At 39.3% G+C, this 20,859-nt stretch overlaps 1 protein-coding gene across 2 annotated transcripts in view; it reads right to left on the bottom strand.

The window, feature by feature from the left end:
- Positions 1–374: 374 nt before the first annotated feature.
- Positions 375–20,859, bottom strand: part of EGFR (epidermal growth factor receptor) — a 144,718-nt gene continuing 124,233 nt past the window's right edge. The window contains exons 20-28 of one of the 2 annotated variants that reach the window (XM_072327939.1): positions 18,054–18,239; positions 14,764–14,919; positions 14,170–14,245; positions 12,874–13,020; positions 10,475–10,572; positions 9,452–9,619; positions 9,306–9,353; positions 9,050–9,155; positions 375–8,064 (exon numbers count right to left, since the gene is read on the bottom strand). In XM_072327939.1, coding sequence (XP_072184040.1) covers positions 7,688–8,064; positions 9,050–9,155; positions 9,306–9,353; positions 9,452–9,619; positions 10,475–10,572; positions 12,874–13,020; positions 14,170–14,245; positions 14,764–14,919; positions 18,054–18,239 — 1,362 coding nt within the window. In that variant the 3' untranslated portion in view covers positions 375–7,687. The remainder of the gene's footprint in view (positions 8,065–9,049; positions 9,156–9,305; positions 9,354–9,451; positions 9,620–10,474; positions 10,573–12,873; positions 13,021–14,169; positions 14,246–14,763; positions 14,920–18,053; positions 18,240–20,859) is intronic. The other variant, XM_072327941.1, reaches the window with a different exon arrangement.

The raw sequence follows: 20,859 nt of genomic DNA, 5'->3' as shown, positions 1-20,859 counted from the left end.
TCCTGCCTGAGTTTGGGGATAGTGAAATGTGATGTTTGATCAGTGCTGATGAGGATAATGACAGAAGGGCATAGCAGAGACTTGCCTTCCTCTCCTTAGATAGCAATTCTCTGTATCTTGCCTTAACCAGGGAGATAAGGAAATTAGGGAATACTAATTAGGGAATAAGTAGGGAAACAGAGCAGCTGTGTTTCTTTGTCTGTCATATCCTTTTTCACCTTTTGTCACTTTTTATGCTCCAGGTATTTGAACTGAGATCAGTGGAATTTCTAAATGCTTATTCTTCCCAAACATCCACACATTTCTATATGCACCTCATTCTTTACTTTTCATTTCTTCTCTTCTAGTGCTTCAACAGGGGGATTTATCTCCACCAGTGTTTCCACCTCTCTGGGCAACGCTGTGCCTTTGTTTTTCTACCTGTGAAATACAGAGAAGAGTATTCCTGCCCTTTAAAGAAGACTTCTGAATCTTCTGAATCCTGAAGAGGAGGCGAATGAATATATATCTGTTTCCATTTCAAGTTAAAATAGTAATACTAACTTTTGCAGAATCTTAATTGAGCACTGAAAAAGAAAAAAACAAACGAACATGTCTCTAAGCAGCAGATTTATTTAACTACTTTTATTAAAATAAAAATATCATGCATTAATACACATTAGACATTTCTGAGAACCAGTAATATTAAGACTACATCATTTCTGCATAAAGTAAGTTGAGCTGGTAAAACATGCAGCCTGTGTCTTGGAAGGGACTGGATGGAAAGATGAAAATGAGAAAGGTGCTGTAGTGGTCTTTCTTTTCTTTTCTTTTCTTTTCTTTTCTTTTCTTTTCTTTTCTTTTCTTTTCTTTTCTTTTCTTTTCTTTTCTTTTCTTTTCTTTTCTTTTCTTTTCTTTTCTTTTCTTTTCTTTTCTTTTCTTTTCTTTTCTTTCTTTCATATATATATATACAAAATTAATATTTAGAGAAAAAAAATGATTTAGTTTACTAACAGTGATACCAGGGACTTATCCAGGCTTCCAGGCTGAATGTGTACCGTCAGTTCTAGCTCCTCTCTACTGCACTTTAAACCCAATGTATTTTGCTGTCTTATATCTCAGATCCTGTGATTCTTTTTATCTTTGTCTGCTATGTGATTTACCACCTGGATAATTAAACACCAATGCTTGGGAAACCTTGATGTTTTATTTCATTTGCTTTGATAACAGAGTTTTTCCATTTTACTAGAGTAGTGCAATAATGTAACTGTTTTTCATGTGTGTGACTCTAATTGAAACTTCTGACTTTACTTACCATGGAGTTGTGCTGTGTTGTTGTTGCAAAACTCGTGATTATGAAATTCAGAGGTGTCCATCGGTATAGCTTTATATGCCAAATGTCACATGAATGAGAATCTAAGGGGTTGCTTGACTGTCCTTTTGCTTTTCCCATAAAACTGAAGTGAGAACCTGCCATGTATTTTGAAAGAGCAGCTTTTGTTAGTGCCCTGATAAGCAGCACTGTGTCTTTTATATTGCACTTGCAATTGTTACAATTGTTAGCTGAATTTTCACTCACATTATGGAACTCCTGCACTGTGCATAGAGAGAGCCAAAGAGTCTTGAAGTGAGGAAAGCTTTTGTTATTAGCTTCACTAAGCACTGGTTAAATCCCCTAGGTGACCGCTTTTACAAAAATCTAAGTCCATCAATAAAGAGTCCCTAATGTAATTTCTTCTCTTTCTACAAACCCTGTAGGCTAGCCACTGATTTTTCATACCCCCAAATACAACAGAATATCACAACAAAAGTTCTCAACAAATTAAAAACAAATAAAAAGAATAATATACACCTCATTATTCTCGCTCAATATACAAACAATCTTTGATCAACAGTATAAACCATTAAACTATATAAAAGTCATGATTTTCTTGTTGTACAAATAGTGCTTTCATAGTTGAGTAACTTTACAATGCTGCAAGGGTACCTTGTATCTATGGATATATTGCTTGATAGTTCATTAAAACAAAGACATTATTCCTTATATTCAATTGATTGCATCAATGCAAAGCAGCCTAAAATGGGGCACTAGATCCATAGGATCTCTGGTTAGCAAAATCACTCAACATTAGCTGTGTTTTATACTCTCAGTGAAATCAAATTTCACTTGATTCATCCCATTAATTTCAAGGTGAACGTAATTAGGAATGTAGGATTAAAAAGAAACTTAGCTATGTAAGCCAACTCTCCTATCACTGTAGACAGCTACTTCACATGTCCCTTTCATTAAATATAAGAATAGCATTGATGATTGAAGACAGGTTGAAAATCCATAGTTTTCAGTGAGATTGTGAGAGGTTAGGAGTATGGTTTGGCTCAATTCCAGAGCAACTATAAATGTTCAGCTACATAAGAAAAAAAAATTCAGCAAGTCCATTTGATAGGTTACAGGTGTGGTTTTGTGTTTAATTTTTTTCACCATATTAATCAGAAAATTCATTACTTCAAGGAGAGAGACCACACTGCATACAGAGAGACCACATTGCATCTAGACAGCCCCATGTTCAACAAAACTGAAGCATGCAGGAAGACAAGAGTAAAGGTGGTGAAACACCAGCCCTGAAACTTGCCAAAGGTATTTTGCCTGATGACTTCAGTGATGCAAGTAACATGTCTCTTGCCAGATCCTCAGTTCTCTATTTTTCTTCGGGAAACTTATTTTTTCTAATGCTACTAAGAGTTTCCTTCTCTGCTAACTGCAGTACAGCCTGATATCTCTGCATTCTCTTCTCCTGGTCTCATTTCACTTCCCATGTAAAAGAATGAGGGTTTATGTACAGTACCCATTACTGATGTGAATGAGTAACAATTATCAGTCCACCAGGCTTTGGTAACACAGGTGATCTGCAAATACACACAGTGCTCAACTAGGCAGAATGTTTTACAGAAAGTCCTATCATGGAAGTGTCGTGATTTCAACTTTTCCACATAATTAAAGTAATACATAACAAAGTGTTCATTTTAAAGTCTTGCTGCCTGCCTACACACTTATTCACATAAAAGGCAGCTATCTAATCATGTCTCATCATTGTATTTTTTCCTAAATCTGAGCCAAAATATAATGTAGGTTTGTTTTTTTTGTTTGTTTTTTGTTTTTTGTTTTTTCTTTACTGTGTCCTTGTTTAGCTATTGCATTGAACAGAAAATGAATTAAAAATTGAACAGAGGTTATAGATCCGGCCCTGGCCCTGAAGTGATATCTGGTTTTGATGTTTGGTTTGGTTTTCTATGGACAGGCCTCAATGTCCTGTGAAGCCCACCTAGCACAGTGATGCTTTGGCCAGTCTCAATGAAGGATGGAGATCAGCAGCTTTTCCTTGTAATGAGATAGTGTGAGAGTGGTGATCAATACCCTATTTCTTTAAAGCAAGAGAACAAAACATTACATCTTTGGTCCTAATGTAGCTTATTAAAAAAGATTCTTAAAAATGTCATACTTTTCTTTTTTATAAACTTTATCTTTCTATTATTTTTTAAAAAGTCTCCTTAAAAACCTTTATGTTGGAACAAAGTGATAAAACTTACAGAAAGAACACTAGAAAATTGGATTCCAATATAGAAAATTGATTCAGTGGTGATAAAACAGTACAAAGTATTCTTGCAAAGTGTTACATGCAGAGTTTGATGCTTCATCAGTATATGGTCTTCATCAAGAGGGAGAACACAAGTACATTTTCATACTTTGTCCTGATTCAGACTACTTCTACCCAGAGAAATAAAAGCTGGCATTTTGTAATTTCTCATCTGGAGATGCTGTCAGAAGAGAGGCAGAAGATGTTGGAACTCTGAATCTGAAAACTGAGTGCTTACTTGGAAATGCAAAGTTTCTCATTGGCACCCTGGAGCACCTCCAGACAGCCTGAGCATACTGAAGACACTGTGTGAGGACACAGACACTGCCACAGCCCCAGGTACGCCTCCAAGCTTGGGATGATGGTCATCCTGAAGCATAGAGGCTGAGCATACTGTTTTTTTTTTTTTTGTTTTTTTTTTTGCACAGTCAGTCTCTCAAGAAATATAGAGGATTTCTCTCCAAGGTGGAAGCAGAGAGAGGAGCCATTTATGTAGCTATTCCCACTTGTGCCTGCAAGAACAATCCATTACAAATTTGGCAGCTGTCTCAGGTATGGACTGTTTGTCTGTGCCCTCAGCATGGCAGTACTCTCCCCTTCCTCTCAAGTATGCCCCAGGAGCATATTTTGAAATGCCTTATGTAGGAAAATTCTCAAGCCAATTTCCTTTGCAGCAGAGAAAACAACCCAAGGCCCAAGTGAAATAAAGTGCACTGATACCACGCACAGATTGCTGGAAAACATCAAAGTAACATGAAGACTCTTGATGTGACTTATGTTTTCATATCCAAACATGTAATGCTTAAATTGTTATTTAAAATATTTAGTCACTAACTGCTGCTTTATGATTAAGAAACACTAACTTAAGAGTGGTATCATTTTGCCTTCCCTGAGAAATACAGTGAAAACTGAAGTTTCATTTTCTGGATTGTAAATTGTTGGTTAGCATTTAACAGTGGCTGTGGCCTGTTACACTAACCAGTTCAGTTATGTTTTTAAAATCAGTGTTTTATTCCCACATATCCTGAGAGATATCTTGAGGCAGAGCTTTCAAGTTATTTTTGGATGTTGATGTATGTAAGCTGCCAAGATGCAGTGCCTTTATTTATTTAGAAAATAAAATTCTAATAATTAGTTTCATAAAAGTTATAAGCCTATAATTTCTGTCCCATTCAGCAGCTTGCATTTTGTACAGCACTGCATCAGCAAAGTGCAGTGACTCCTGTAAAAGTGCTGCCTAATCCAGTTTGGCTTTACCAGCACCTACAGAGCTACTTGCTGTTACATGGTCAGTGACTACAGTAGGAAGAAAAATCATTTCAGCTGTTTATTGATTATTTTTTTCAGTGACAATCATTGGGTACCTTGCTAATGCCTGTTATCCAAAAGCACTACCCTGTGTAGTATCTGTGCCTTCAGTGACAACACAGCTGCACAATCACGTTCACCCCCAGTGCTGCTGCTGTATCTGCCCCTCGAATCACTGCCTTTTTTTTTCCTTGCTTTTTAATCATTACTGAGCTTCCTATTTACAAATCATGGCTTAAAGGCTCCATATTTATTGGAATCATTTCACAACACAGCTAATCCCATAGATATGGAATCTTCCTGTATGTTCTTATCAAGAGCTAAAGCCTCTTTCCTACTGTTCTCATTAATATAAATATGTATGCATGTGTATATATATATTAATGAGAATATATATATATATATAATTTTTAGATGTATTTGCCTGTTTCTAGTAATGTCACCTCTGATTTCCTCCTAAATAGCTTTAGAAGGGCAAGCAAACTAACCAGTATTGAACAATTTTAATGCTACATAATAATGGTTATATATATTTCTCCTTCTTAGTGGCTTTCTTGTTTTGGATGACAGATTAAAACATCAATACATTCTTCTATGTAATGCTGTTGGAAATGCGCTATGGGAGGACATGCACTGTATGATTTTCTAGAGTTCTGCTTGGAGACAGGACAGATTTAGTGAACTGAAAATTATCTGTTCTTTCTGTTAAAATACATATTGGTTTTATTTACATTCCTCTTGGGGTGGTGGGTGGGCAGAAAAGTACTGTCTGTGCATTCACACTGCTTTTGAGAGCAACAGAACAAATGTGCTCTCAGGAATACAAGGAGAAATCTGCCACTAGTTGGACATGGGAACTAAATTTTGGTAATTGTTTTAAACACAAACAAGCAATAATCAAAGTCAGACATTGCATTCCCCATAGATCTGTGGCTGGGACTCACGTCTCAGTGACACAGATCTTGTGAAATAGCACACCAGGAAAACCTTTGGATTTTGACTAAATACTCTTCTCTACCTCAAACTGAAAGACAGCTGATCAACTACTGTACACACAGAAGCTGCTGATGTCTTTTTCACTGCATTACCTATACAAAGGGCCATTTCACGCCACCATTCTTTCATTCCTCAGTAAATCTGTAGAAATAATTTTCTAAAATTGATGAACATTCTTTTGATTTCTGAACTAATGGTTTGATTAAAATTGCACTGCTGCCAAGCTGCTGCAAAGTCACACTTTGGGCATTTTACTCCTACTGCCTTCATTAAAAAATGTCATTATTAGGGGAGTTTTAGATTCTATAACATGGAGCCCTTGAAAGAATAAAGAATACCTGCTTTGTCTCCTGTGACTGATGCACTATCGATATTCAGAGCATTTATACTATTAAGTTAAAATCTTAACCTTGGCTAGTCTGCCTCTTCCACACTGACAACAGAAACCTAGGCTGTGTATTTTGAAGAAGCAGCGAGAAGTTCTGTGTTTCATAAAAGGAAGGCAACTTTTTCCACCATTCTAGATTACTCTTTCTTTCCCAAACCCATGCTCACTGATCCTCCTGCTTTGCTTTGGGGTGCAAGAGGTCACCCCATGGGGAAAGGTACAGTGAAGCAAACAGCCCTGGCATGATACAGCAACTGGCCATTTTCTGCCTGGAAGTGAGGAAAGTGCTAACATGGGCATGACTATTTTCTTTGCCAATTGTAGGAAAAAGATTTCTAAGTCTCTAAAAGAGACTACTTGGGTAGAGCTACCTGTGTTTCTTGCCTTACTCAAGTTTAATTTAGTATCAGTTGTCACGTCTGTCTCAGGAAGGCTCCAATTTGCAACCATTTGCATTTCCTCGACATTTGATTAGAGACTGTTAAACATTATTTGATGCTTAATTTTTCAGTTATGGCAACATCTTTAAAAGTTTTGTTGAAGAAGAGAGGCATTTTGACAAGTCTACAACAGCATAATACATCAGAAAAACACCTTGTGTTTTACCATCAGAAAACAGACCAGTGAGTGCTCTGTAAAGATCTACAAATTACTGTGAGCTGCATTTCTACTGTGAGTTTTTAACAGCAGTGGTTAATAGCTGATGTGACTTGCCATTCACTCCTTGTGCCAATTTTCCCCAGAATAATCTGCTTCATCCTGCCATGGACTGAATCACTTATACATCCACCAGATGCACTTTTCCTGTTCATGCCAAGATGCAGTTTGTGGAGCCAATTTGTAAAAATCCTGTGGCTGAAAATAACTTTCTGTTCCAGAACTTTTGGAAAACTATTTAGTAACATTGATTTTCTTTCTGCTGCTGATCTGATCACCAGCTAACAGACAAGCAGTACAAGCATCTAATCTTATAAAAGATCAAAAAAAATCTGTTAGAAACATTTATAAAAATACACTACAAAAATATCGTAGAAAGGAATTTGACTGTACAGAGTGTACAGCTCACAAGTTCATTCCAGAGTGGCTTCTTACCATGCTACCATTTGAAAATGAAAGGAATGCATCCATATTTTTTCTGTACAGGAAGATCTCACTCCATTTCAACACACATCTCAGTGCAGGGTATGGGCTTCAGCTATACATGGAAATGGGTAAGAAAAGACCCAAACTGTCCTGTGAGATTGGCTTTGCAGATTCAGATTGTGTGCTGAAGTGTGCTTATTGCTGCATTGTGGTTGCCATTTGTGCTGAACAGTTTGTTCTTGCAACAGCCAGGCAATTCACCAGTCTGGCTTGCCTCACTGCAAGAAGAAATCCTCTGTGGTCATGCTGAAGCTTCAATGTATTCACTTTTTGGTGCTGCTACCCTCAAGTACTCTGGATTTTCTGCTGCAGGAACTTTCAAGAGACCATTAGGTTTCGTTTCATTTGGTAAGAAGTCCTGCTGGTAGTCAGGATTGTCCAGATTTATTTGGTGATTACTTGACTGGATCCAGTAAGGAGAGCTCTCAAAGACTGTTTTGGCCAGTGGGGACTGATTTGTGTTGAGATACTCGGGGTTGTCCATAGCTGTGCTGTGGGAATTCTGGTAGCTTGAGTCCGTGGGGAGCTTTGAGTTTTCTGTGAGAGAGATGTTGTTGTAGATTGGATTCTGGACCATGGCAGTAGATGGTTTCATGGGCATCAGCTGGTTTACATACTCTGGAATTAAAAACAAACAGATGAGATAATGAAAGAGATGAGGTATGACTAATGCAACCATTTGAATCACTCAAGGCACAGTTTTAATTCATCTGCAACACTTTTTCCAGTGCAACATCTCACCAGACTTCCCAGCTCTACATCCAGAGTGGAAGAAACCCAAATGCAATGACTGCCATGCTGTACATAAAGCGCACCACCTTGAGGCTCACTTTCAAAAGTTCAAGTTTCAAGCAGCAGAAAGACTACTTTGACCACAAGGCTAGATAGCTAGTACTGATTTTAGTGGTTATGTCCCTGATACTGTTCTGAAATCTCAGTTGGGAGTTTGGCAGTCAGGAGCCATACCCCTCAAAAAAGATGAGGTAGCTACCTAGGAAATACAGAACAGACAGTAACAGAGATTCCAAATCTCACTCACATGCAGTCTCTTGTCAGTGTTTTCAGATGTGGGTTTTTAGGGGAAGGGAGAGAAGCTTTATTTCTTTTAAGGATATTACTTAACCCAGACCCAACTTCCTCTATGCTTTCTGACTCACTCTGTGATGGCCAGTGCTTTAAGTTAATGGGAAACTGTGAGCTTCCTTCTGTGTATCAGTATCGGAAAGCAGTGACACCACCAGAAAACTGTTTATATGGCAGAAATGGCATAACGGGTGAAACCCATGTTGACATGAAGTAGTAGAAAGCTTTAAACATTGACACACCTAAACCTCATGACCAGATGGCACACATGGTAAATATGAGGAACTTGGCTCCTGAAGGAGTGGAAATGAGAGGTGGCCAAAAGCAGTCAGGAAAAGTTTAAGGATATGTGTGTGCATTTCCACTCTAGTTTACTTAGTAAAAGCAAAAAGTAGGAAATGTTTGGACTGTTTCCTTTCTCTTTTCTCAAAGAGAAAGGAAGACAACTATACTCCTGAAAGAGTCTTAACTGATGAATGATTGGATAGCCCTGGGATGGAAACATAGGAGACGTACTTACCTGGAGCAGGCAGAAAGCCATCATCTATGCTCTCCTCCAAGAAATTGCCTGTTGGGTCTGAACTGTACCTCTGGACAAAGCTGTCTTCCCTCACAGGGTACCCCTGCTGGGTTGGAAATGCAGAAAATCAGTATTACAGAGATTATTTTATAGGAATTGATTCACATAAGTGAGGTATAACAGAAGGGAGAGGTGATTCAATAGGAAAGTGATCACTCTGTGCCGCTACTCCTTTTTTATGAGTCACTCTACTTACCCCATTTCTGTCAATGCAGGTTGTAGCAGAATTGTTGCTAGTAGCACTCTTTAAAAAAGAAAGAGAGAGAAAATACAGGCATCATGAGAAATAGTTAATTCTCAAATTACTTATTTTTTTGTTTACAGAGAGGAAAAGCTTCATACCAATGAACTCAGGAGAGGAGTTCGGGATGTAGAGGGGCTATTGAAAAAGCCCTGTTGTGGGACAAGATACTCATCTGCATCCACAATGTCTTCCATGTCCTCCTCCTCCATCAGGGTGCGATAAAACTTGGAATCTGTAGGGCTAGGCAAGTGCATCCTTTCATCTCCCTGTGAGACAAATCAGAGTGAGAGAGGATTCACAGAATACCTTCAAGCCCTCACTATCTGTAAATTTGGTCCTACAACATCCATGCTGCTGTAAAATATCTGCATTTTTGTAATATTCAAACTCCTTTCAGGACTTCAGTATGTTACTGAGCATAGACAGGGATAAGTATTAAGAAAATATTGGCCAGTCTTAAAATTGAGTGTTATGTTCTAGCTGAATGTGTTAAGACCTGGAAGGCTAGAGTAGAACTGTCCTTATATTTATCAGCATGTACTAGAAATTATTTGCAGCATACCTTCTCAACTCATGCTGTTACTGAGTACACAGTCTGCCACAGACAGCTATGCTGTTTCCTCTTATCATCAATGCCAGAGAGGATGTTCAAAATCTATTTTACAACTGCTCTTGTTTTCCTAAACGGCTTCTCTTTCCACATCATGTTTCAGCAAACATCACAGGAAACAATCCTTCGCAGACAAGGAAATAAACAGACTAACAGATTCAGCTCCCTGCCTGATTCTCTGAAACACAGAGCTCTGTCATTTCAGTCAGCTTTCACTCTCTCACACCTATGTTATATATATATATATGTATGTATGTATATATATATTTAGCTTGGGAGTAAATGTCAAAATAACAAAATCTTTTGCTGTAGCACCCAGAAGTGGTATGGGCAGGATAAATTGTTTTACCTCAGAAGAAAGCAAACCATGGGAACACTAGCTTATGTAGCCTGGCATCTTTTATGTAGAAAACTCGTCCAAACCAGGAATTTGATTTCTTTTTCATTATTAATCATTCTGGGCCTGATATTAAATGCTCATTAGACATGTTGCTTCCACTGTGTTTAGTACCTGTATAACAAGATAGCGGGGAGGGTCACGAGCCATTTTGGAGAACTCTGCAATCAGCTCACGAAACTTGGGACGGCTGTCTGCATCAATCATCCAGCCTGAAAGGACAGCAGGAAGAGCAGTGTACAATTGAAATTGTTTCAGCTGTCAGACACAGGGTCTGAAATAAAGTGTAACAACTTAAAGAGCAGTGCTATATATGATAAGATGAAAGCAGCTGCCTGTAACAGATCACCATAAAGAAATTAATTAACTAGACACTAGCTGGTATGAATGCTAGCCTTTAAGAAGTACATTCTGGCAGTTTAGGAAGCATGAAAGAAGCAGTAAAGTCCCAAGGCCAGACAAGCTCCATCCTAAGCCTGTCCATTCTCTTCCTGGCTTGTCACAGTAAGGAACAAGACCTGAGGACAGCTAATGGGGGCCATTGTGGATCAATCTAAACCTCTTGAAGGAGGACAAGCAAAGTATTTTCAGCAGGCTCCTGTGGATATATTGTAATTTGCCTATTCCTTACTGCACTACTTCACGAAACCCTGGGAAATCTAAAGCAGAAGACTTGCAATTTGCTACCCTGTACTAGATATTTTCTAAAATTTGCATCTAGAAAATGTTTTGAAAGATTAACCATACCTAAGTTGTACTTAATTAGTAAAATGGACTTTAACTTCAGCTTAGTGTGGATCAGTGATGGAAGAGATTTCTAATACTGATACTGGTGGCTTTAGATGTGAGATGTCTTAGGAAATCCACACTTACTTTCTGATATTAACTAGCAGATGAGGTGATATATAGATACTTGTGTTTAAAATTAGGAACAAAGTAGCAGTACACCATCTGAAATCTGCACTAGACAAAATCTCATCAATGCCAGTGGCTTTTTGTCATGCTGAAAATATGATGTCATGCTAAATTCTTCCAATGCAGTTCCTTTCAATTAAAGAAATTCTTCTCACTTGAGGAGAAAGTGGAACTTTTGGAAATATGCTGCTGTTGCAGTAGCAGCAACTACTGCTTCTGAATTTATCTTTTAATTGCATATGTTTAAATATAGTTTCTTTTAAAAAATTGTGTGTAATAACTTCCAACTTTTCAGTTTATACTCTATTTATAAAAGGAGATGAATGGGAATCCCAGATTTTTTAGACAAGAGGGCATGGCTTCAGTAGTGTCTGCACTGCAGCCTGTACGCAGGGGCTGATTAGAGTGGTGAAAGATGTACCACTGAGTCCTGCCAAAGAAGGTAGGCTCAAACTCCACATTCTCATGCTCTTGCTTTATATTTAGCATAATGGTATAAAAAAGGATAGTAATGCTCCACTGTAGTGTTTTATAAGCAAGAGGTACCTGATTGGGTGCCTGCAAAAAGGCCTGCTTTCTAGCTCTGGCCTAGCTTTAAAGAAGGGCAGAGAGTGGAGCTGCCAGCACTCAGAAAATCTCAGCATTTGGAGACAAACTGTGGTGCAGAGCTTTTGAAGATCTGGGACAGGATTGCCAAAATCTGATGGGGCTGAGGTGTTAGCAGGGTTCAGCATTGCTGAAGTAGGGACTTCCAGGAGAATGTTTATGGATCTGAGCACTGCTGATGGATGCAGATGAACATGTCTAGATGTGCTTCCTTCTCACCACTGTGAACACAGGATCAGACTCTCCTTGCACAGTGCCTGTACCAGCACAGAACAGGCTCTCAGGGGAGGGGTATGTCTCTCCTTGCACAGTGCCTGTCACAGCACAGCACGGGATCTCCAGGACTACCCAAAAGTACAGGGTCCATGTTGTAGCACAGCTTTTGTTTCAGCAAAAGGTATATTCTGCTCCAGTGAAAAGATCTTAAATGCCACCTAGTGGTCTGCCTTACAAACAGTATTGGCAGAGGTGCAGCCTAGTCTTGCCTTAGGAAGCAAGGTTACAATCTGACGTTTTAGCCGCTGATAGATGACAAAGGGGGTTGAGGTTTAGAAACCCTTCACTATGCCCTACCTGGCAGCATATTACTGAACTAACCTGGAGAAGTCATTGTTATTTTTATTTTCTAGATGTTTAAAACCAGAGTATCAGGTAACATGGATAGTGTTATACTGATTTATACTGCCTAACATTTTAAAATAATCAACATCAGCCAGCAGTGTGAAAGGTGAAAAACCATTAGTTGGTTGAATTAGCAATTAACAAAATCCTGCTCTCTACTCCCATCTAAGGCATGAGGTGCAGGAATGCACTCTGCCACTGCTCTTTTCATATAACCTAAATTCCATGCCATCACCAAGAATACAGAAATGCCTAGATAATGGAGGCAGCTGTGCCACTTATCCACTTATTGGGCACAAATAAATAAATTTAAAAAAAAAAAAAAAAAAAAAAAAAAAAAAAAAAAGCACCCACAAATCTACTGAACTCACATTTGACCATGATCATGTACACATCAATGGTACAAATGGGTGGCTGGGGCAAACGCTCGCCCTTCTCCAAGACAGAGGAGATTTCACTTGCAGGGATCCCATCGTAAGGCTTGGACCCAAATGTCATCAACTCCCAAACTGTCACACCTGCAAGGAAAGGAGAAGATAGTGACAGAAATTTGGAGGAAGCTGAACTGAGAGAAATACACTGACAGATCCTCATCCAGGAAAAGCACTTTCTGCCATGATATTAAAGACATACACATTAATGAAACAGTTTGAAATCATCCTGTATGTATTTTTAATTGCAATTAGTTGAATATCCCACAGACTTTCCAGCCCTGCAGGAAAGAAAGGAAATACAGGCTACAGACTCCTGACTCCAGCGTAGGAAGGGAATTTAAAAATGGAAGTTGCCTTTTTGTTTAAAGGAGTCTCTTTGGAGATCAGCAAGAGCAGTCATTGAAAGATGTATAAACCAGATGCCTCAGTGTTGTTTGCTGATGACATACTCTGTTGTAGCTATTGTGATTGTTCAGCTTAGGATACAAAACAAGACTTCAGATGCCAAGATACATAAATGGATTAAGAGGACAAGAGACTGTACTTTTTCTAAAAGGATACAGCACCTGACCATTTGTACTTAACTTCTTCCAGGAGTATGAACCAGTGAGCGGAAATTTTGCAACAAGTTGCTCTAAAAAAATTTCCTTTTGTCACCTCTATCTCTTATACAATGTATATTTATGAATTATTTCTGGAGGTATCCTTTGCTTTTCTTTCCTTGTTGCCCTCTCAGTACCCACAGAGCATATCAAACTGCCTGCCCTTTTGTAACTACTCTGAACCATTTTAGGCCATCATGACAAAATAAGTTTATATCATCACCTCAGGTAGCACCAGAGGAGACAGTGGAGTTACACTGGCTGATGATGACTTGCAGTGTGGCCAATGGTTTTATGTCCTCCCTCTTATTATACTGCTTTATTGTTGGTCTCATTCTATTCTACATGAAGATGCCAAATGAAAGCTTCAGCAGAGTCCACCACATGGAGGAGTGCAGTCTCCTACTTGCAGCTCCTGTCAGGAAGGGCTTATCATGTGGAAGCTTATTCTGCAAAACTTCTTACACCACAGCTCAGTTCTGTGGGAATTTTACTTAGTTGAAGATATGATTTTGGCCCATTATTTAGGTTTAATTTCTTAACCTTCAGATAATTGGAAGAATAAAGAACTCTTTTCAATGTCATTGCAATTGTTCTGACATGTCTACAAAAACTATGTTTTTAGACCCACCATAACTCCAGACGTCACTTTGATGAGTATAAATTCGGTGTAAAATTGACTCCAATGCCATCCATTTAATAGGAACCTAGGAAGATCCACAAATTAGCCATAAAATGCTGAATCAAATTTTATCAGCAACCTTTACCACCAGGTGGTGTTTAAGTCAATAATATGGTTGTAGAAGGGGGACAAAAAACAATTAAACAACACAATTATTTGAACAGTAAAGCAGGCAAGTTCTGAGTCTCTTGTTACTATTTTCATTTACTATGTTAAACCTGGAAAGTTGTGCAATTTTTTAGTGATGAATTCAGACACACTTTTATCTTTATTGTTGTTTTTCCCCAGATATTCAGGGTGGGAATTTCTGAAGCCCTTGCTGCTCTGCTACCTCTGTTTCTAATGCAGTCACACTGGCCTGATGCTGCTCGCTGCTCTGGCTGTGCTCAGCAGAATTCCACAGGCTTCAAGGGCAGCAAGCTGAGATTGCAGCTGAGCCTTCTGAAAAGCCCACTCTCTTTTTTCCTAATTTTAACAGAAAGGCTCATGCACAAGCACAAACACCAATGAATACACTGTGGTTCATCCTCTAGCGCCTTGTACCTTGCCTCCCTCTGCGTGATACTCCTTCTCATCTGCCCCAAGAAGCTTTGCCAGCCCAAAGTCTGTGATTTTCACATGTTGTGGAGTCTTAACAAGGACATTCCGGGCAGCAAGGTCACGGTGCACCAGGCGACGTTCCTCCAGGTAGTTCATTCCCTGCAAAAATGCCAGACTGGTTGTAGGTATCTTGCTCACACACTTTGGGCTTTGACACAAAAATAAGATACCAAACTTCAGCTGCTCTATGGTAACTGTATACACACAACCATAAACATGTGGTAACATATTCCTCTTTCAGAAGGAATTGCTGTTTTGAATGTTGTGATGCTGACTGCAGGATGAGGGCATGTACTATGTGGAGAAGGAGGTGGCTACATTACTGTCTTCCAGTAACTTTTCTGTGGGTCTGTATTCAAGTGGAAACATGGAGAGAAAAAGGGATGGCAGGAGGTATAGTGGGGGATGTGGTTCCTCTGTGACTTAGTTCAAGACATATAAAATCAGCATAGTACTGTCAGATGAGTGAGCAAACCCATCTTTCAGCTGTGATTGTGCAAATCCTGTGACCTCAAGGTAGCACAGTAGAGATGGTGACCATCACCATCCCTACTCACCCAGGCAAACCTCACTGGGAGGATCTAGATACAAATGACCTGGGAGAAGAGTCCAACCAAAAGAAATTCATCATAAAAAGCTGCCAGTTCTGTGCCATGTTACAATTAACTCAGCCTTTTCACTGAAAGCAATTAGGCACCTCTGCAAACATGATAAAAGAAAAAAAGTCAAAAGCCCTCATTTAGTAGCTGAGCTCAGAATTGCACCTATTTCAAAGTCCTCTTTGTAAAGGCAAGTTCTTCCAGTTTCAGTGCCATAGCATACGTGCTTTTTTGGCACAACTTCTCTCAAGGAAGAACAGACTTTTCTCTGGAGTAACTACAGATCTCTCAGACAGATAAAATTGCTAATTGTGCTTTTTAAGGCTTGAACCTAACATCTACTTCTCTGACCATAGTTAATTTTTTGCTCCTTCAACTCCAGTCTTGTGGTGCATGGAATTTAAAAAAAAAACATGATTTCTAAGTTTTCTGTGAGATCCTTTCTAAAAACCACTATTATTACCAGTCCGTAGGTGTCTGTCTGCTGGCAGTATATTATGTGCTAGTATTTTTACAAAGACAGGGTTAATTAAAAAAGTGCTTCTAGCCTACAAAATTAACACTAAAATAAGCAAAATGTGATGACAGGGCACTGGAGGGAGTAATTCCCTTCCATACTCCACTCCCACCCTAAGCCCACTGTTAATGTGGTCCACCAGTGAATCCTCCACTTCATTTTCTCAGCAGAACTTCACCCCTGTGCTTCAATCTGCTTGTTTGCTAGAACAAACCACCTAAACATACTGGCACAATGCCACTGTGAGCATTCATTTAATTTTACAAATAGATCTTTAATGAGCAGAATTATTAAAAAAAAATAAAATAAAATCTTGAGCTACCAATAGAAAGCTGATCATCTTTAAAAAAAATCACAAAATCTCATCCTGGTGGAGCAAACATTTCCTGCTAAGCATGTGTTTCTGCAAAGACTTATTAGGACTCAAAGCTACTGAAAAGCAGAATATCAGTTTCACACTAAGCTATTTAAGACTCTGGTAGTCCAAGGACTTGTGCACATGCATAAGCATACACCAAAGATGTTGAACTGCTCATGCAGAAAGTACAACAGACCTTTACTTGTATTCAAGTCTGGGATTTAAGCCATTTTTTCATCATTAAGTGTGAGAGCAAGATGCTCAAAATTACTTCAAAGTGTTTCTGCACTTGGTGTGGATACACTACCATGTTTTGTCTGAAAGACATGACTTAGTAAAATATAACATTTGTGAAAGACACAAAGAGAAATTATTTCAAAGCTGTGAAAACAGAAACAAAAATAAATTTCACAGTGGATTTGTTTCCTTCTGGTTAGTTTCCAGACATGAATATATTGGCCATAATTTTTCTCCCCATTTTTAGTCAGAGAAAGTCAAAATATGAGGCATGACTTTATCAGTGCAGCAGCAACACCAGACACTTTGGTGGGAAAAATCCACAAGAACTTTGAGGAGAACTTTGGTATGGAGCAACACAAAGGAAGATGTTGGGGGTTGAGCAGCACTGGAAAAGGTAAAGGTTGCTATAGGCGAATGCTGAACAGATGTGAAGAAAATAAAAAAGAAGTAACAATTGTGAATAGTAAAGTTTCAGGCCAGTATGCAACAAATGGAATGCTTTGAGGATCAGCCTGGGGACTGATTTTGCTACCTTAAAAATGAATGAGGAGGAGGAAGAAAAGGAGGGAAATGTGGCCTGCAGTTCATCAACCAAAGGAAGAAAGACAAGGAGAAGGCAATAACTGGTTTCACATGAGAGAGCAAGAGTCATAATAATGGCAGCTCACATTACTGGTGGACGCATAAACTAATTTGCTGTGGAGTGTGCTGTAAAAAATACACATAACTAGATGAAAAAATATGCATTTCTGAGATCCTGAGCATGTTTCCTGAAAGCAAACCATGGCCAGAAGAGCCTGAGATGTATACAAGGTCTCAAGAGACCAATAAGGTGGTAAGCGTGTGGTTAACTAGGTATTACTGAAATGAGCATCTCTTCTCCTTAGCTCCATGCACAGGCAGATATCCAGTGCCAGGTGTGATAATGATGTTTTATTTAGCACTGTGGCCATTTCAATTTGATTACACACACCAATTCATTGTATATGAATTGCAAAAGTATCTGTAGTGCCTGGAATGTCTCTGGTCACAGCCGGATGGTATTTATTAATCAGCAGTTTTGATCCCCAGACCACACAGATTTCAGCCTGAAAAGCCAGGGTCACTTTCCAGGGCATGCTAGAAGGTATATTTAACATTACTGTTTGCCTTGTGGCACAGCCCTCAAAAAAGTGGTAACTTGAAGCAGCATTTTGTTATGAGAAATTACAGATTCTGTTCTCTTCTCTGACACAACTTCATTACATCACTGTTTCATTATTGGGTGTATAGTTTTCATTGGTAATAGTGTTATGCTGCCTAGGAGCAGTTTGTTTGCTCAGTGGCTTGAAAAGAGTAAATTGTTTAAAACAAAGCAATAGCTTGCTGATGTGTATGAAGTCTCCAGGAAACTTGGGGCATGGTGAAATACAGAGACCTGAACAGACAGGTAAGTAAACAAACACATGATGTATTTCCTGATACAGCCTGTGTTGCAGCCTGGGTCTTAGCTGACCCAAAGCTGAGCTGGTCAGCTTACCTTTGCAATCTGCACACACCAGTTGAGAAGGTACTGGGAGCCAATGTTGTCCTTGTGCTCTCGGATGTAGTCAAGGAGGCAGCCATAAGGCATGAGCTGGGTGATGAGCTGCACAGTGGAAGTGAGGCAGATTCCCAGCAAGCGGCACACATGAGGATTGTCAACACTAGCCATCACATAGGCTTCCTGAGAAGAAGGGAAGAGATGTGAAACACTCCCATATGTATGACCAAAATTTTTGTCCATGACATCAAGAAGATATTTATACATTTTATGAAAACCGTAATAAAGTCTTTTGGGTTTGAGTTTCATAAATACATGAAAAACTCTTATTTCAAGCCTGTTCACCCCAAGTAAGGTAAACAAGCTATCTCCTTTGCTCTTTCTGCAAATAAGAGAAGAGAGAAGGCAACTGAGAGGCTATTGTAGTCTCCAGAAAAAGTGAATACACCCTTCAACATGGCCATTAGGGATAAGCCACTCAGACTTCACAGGTTTTCATGCAAAAAATACTTACAGATTAAAATTTGGGATTTGTATCTGTATTGTGATCCATTGCCAAGTGCCAGCTCAAAGAGTGGTATACTGATGGACAGTCAGATAATTATGAGTCAGCAGTGTGCCCAGGTGGCCAAGAGGCCAATGGCATTCTGGTTTGTATCAGGAATAGTGTGGTGAGCAGGACTAGGAAAGTAATCCTTCCCCCATACTTGGCACTGGTGAAGCCCTACATCAAGTACTGTGTTCAATTTTGGGCACGTCGGTACAGAAAGGACTTTGAGGTGTTGGAGCAGGTCCAAAGAAGAGCAACAAGTCCTGAGAAGGGCTCAGAGAATATGCCCTACCAGGAGTGACTAAAGGAACTGGGGCTGTGTAGTCTGGGGAAGAGGAGGCTGAGGAGAGATCTTATTCAAATACCTAAAAAGTGATTGCAGCAAGAGAAGGGTAGATCCCTTCTCACTGGTGACAGGTGATAGGATGTGGGGAAATGGCCTCAAGTTGAGTCAGGGGTTGGATATCAGGAAAAACGGAAAAACTTCCTTACAGAAAGGGTTGTTAAGCACTGGAGCAGGGTTCCCAAGGAGGTGGTTGAAGTCACCATCCTTGAATGTGTTTAAAAACCATTTGGATGTCGTGCTCAGGGTCATGATTTAGCAGAGGGTTGCTAAGAGTTAGGATAGTCTGGTTAGGTTGTGGTTGGACTTGATGGTCTTCAAGGTTTTTCCAGCCTGAGCAATTCTATGATTCTGTGAGTTATATACAATAGGAGGAAAAAAGTAAAGCTGAAGTTTTTTTACTAACTTCCCATCTGATCTTACAATATTTCCATTTTGAACATTTTAAAAGACCTTTGATTGAAAACTGACACAACTAAATAAATTAATGGGGATTTTTCCATGCAGTGAGCTTTTAGGTTGGCATCTTAATTCAGCACCAACTAGAGTTGATTGCAGTGAGTGCACCAACTAATCATCCCTTGAAATTTTCAGCATTAAGTCAGCAGCCCCCCAAAGCCTAAACTAATAGTCAGTGCCCACTGAGCATTATTGTAGAAGGAAAATAAGCAAATCTGCACTTTCTAATAGCTAAAGCAATGAGATACCACTGCACTAAAGTCATCACCTAGCAAGCTTTCCACAGATGTCACATAGCTGTGTAGCTTGTAAGAACTATTATTAAACAAAGATATTATAGTGATGACGTTCAAGAAATAAACAGTCCCAACTCTTAAGCAATATGTTCTGTTCCTGGAGCTGTTGGCAGCCTAAGCAAAACAGAACATAATGCTGTTTCTTCAGAGGTGCTAATTCTGCATTTGGTTTATTTGTTTAAGAGCCAATGGGATGCAAGTGGCCTCCAGGCAGCCAGACTAAAGATGATCTCCAGCAAAACTCAAATAAAGGATCCTCAACCTCCTGCAGAATGTGAGCAGGTAACTGGCAAACAAGCCTTTATCAAGGAAAGTGCTGAGTAAGATATCTTGAGAAAAAATAAAAGATACAATGTACTCTTTAACTATGTCAACAGTTATGACACTTTAAGACAATCTTGTGAATTTACTATGTGATACTTAGATGGAAGCAGAGAAGAAAACACACTAATCTCAGTAGGCCTCAAAACCCAGCAGCAATAATGATTAAGGGAGTCTGTTCCTAGTGCTGCACCCTGTTAGGATTCAGCTCCATGCTGTATTAATTTCAGCAGGGGGAAAAGAAATCTGCAGGCTCAGAGCTGCTCCCTGCTCATCTACCACACCGACCCTGCAGGGCTGGCTTGGGAGCAGAGCAGGGAAGCTGGAGGCATGGAGTGGACATTTGGCTACAAAGCTTTCAGCAAGCTCCCAGATTTGGTAATAGGGAAATAGGGCCCGGGAGGCTGAGTGGAGCTATTGCACATCCAGGATCCCTCTAAGTAGTCCAAGACATTAAAGTGGGCCTTTGTTTCGACTGTTTATCTTGGAAGTCTCTGTGTATGCTCTGACCTGTTCCAAGTATGCTTGGTATTCAACAACAATCTTCTGAACTAGCCCTACTCTAATAAAGTCAGCAAGAGCTTGTCTGGATTATAGGAACTAAAGCTGATGAGCTAGTTCAATGCTTAGCATGTTTCTGTAGGAGAAATCACCTTCAATTGGTCATCATTATCTCCAATGTTTCAGTGACCTTAAAATACTAGTCGTGTAAGCAAAAGGAAAAGAACTTTTGGAATCATCTTTCTGATTTCTTTCATGGGAAAGTATTTTGGTATCACCAAAGAGCATACAGCCCGTGCATGTACTGACCTATCATTTGGGTATCTTGCTCTG

Source organism: Excalfactoria chinensis, chromosome 2, assembly GCF_039878825.1.
Source record: "Excalfactoria chinensis isolate bCotChi1 chromosome 2, bCotChi1.hap2, whole genome shotgun sequence".
Lineage (NCBI taxonomy): Eukaryota > Metazoa > Chordata > Aves > Galliformes > Phasianidae > Excalfactoria > Excalfactoria chinensis.
The sequence above is the reverse complement of the archived record's forward strand: the minus strand, read 5'-3'. Positions and strand labels throughout refer to the sequence as shown.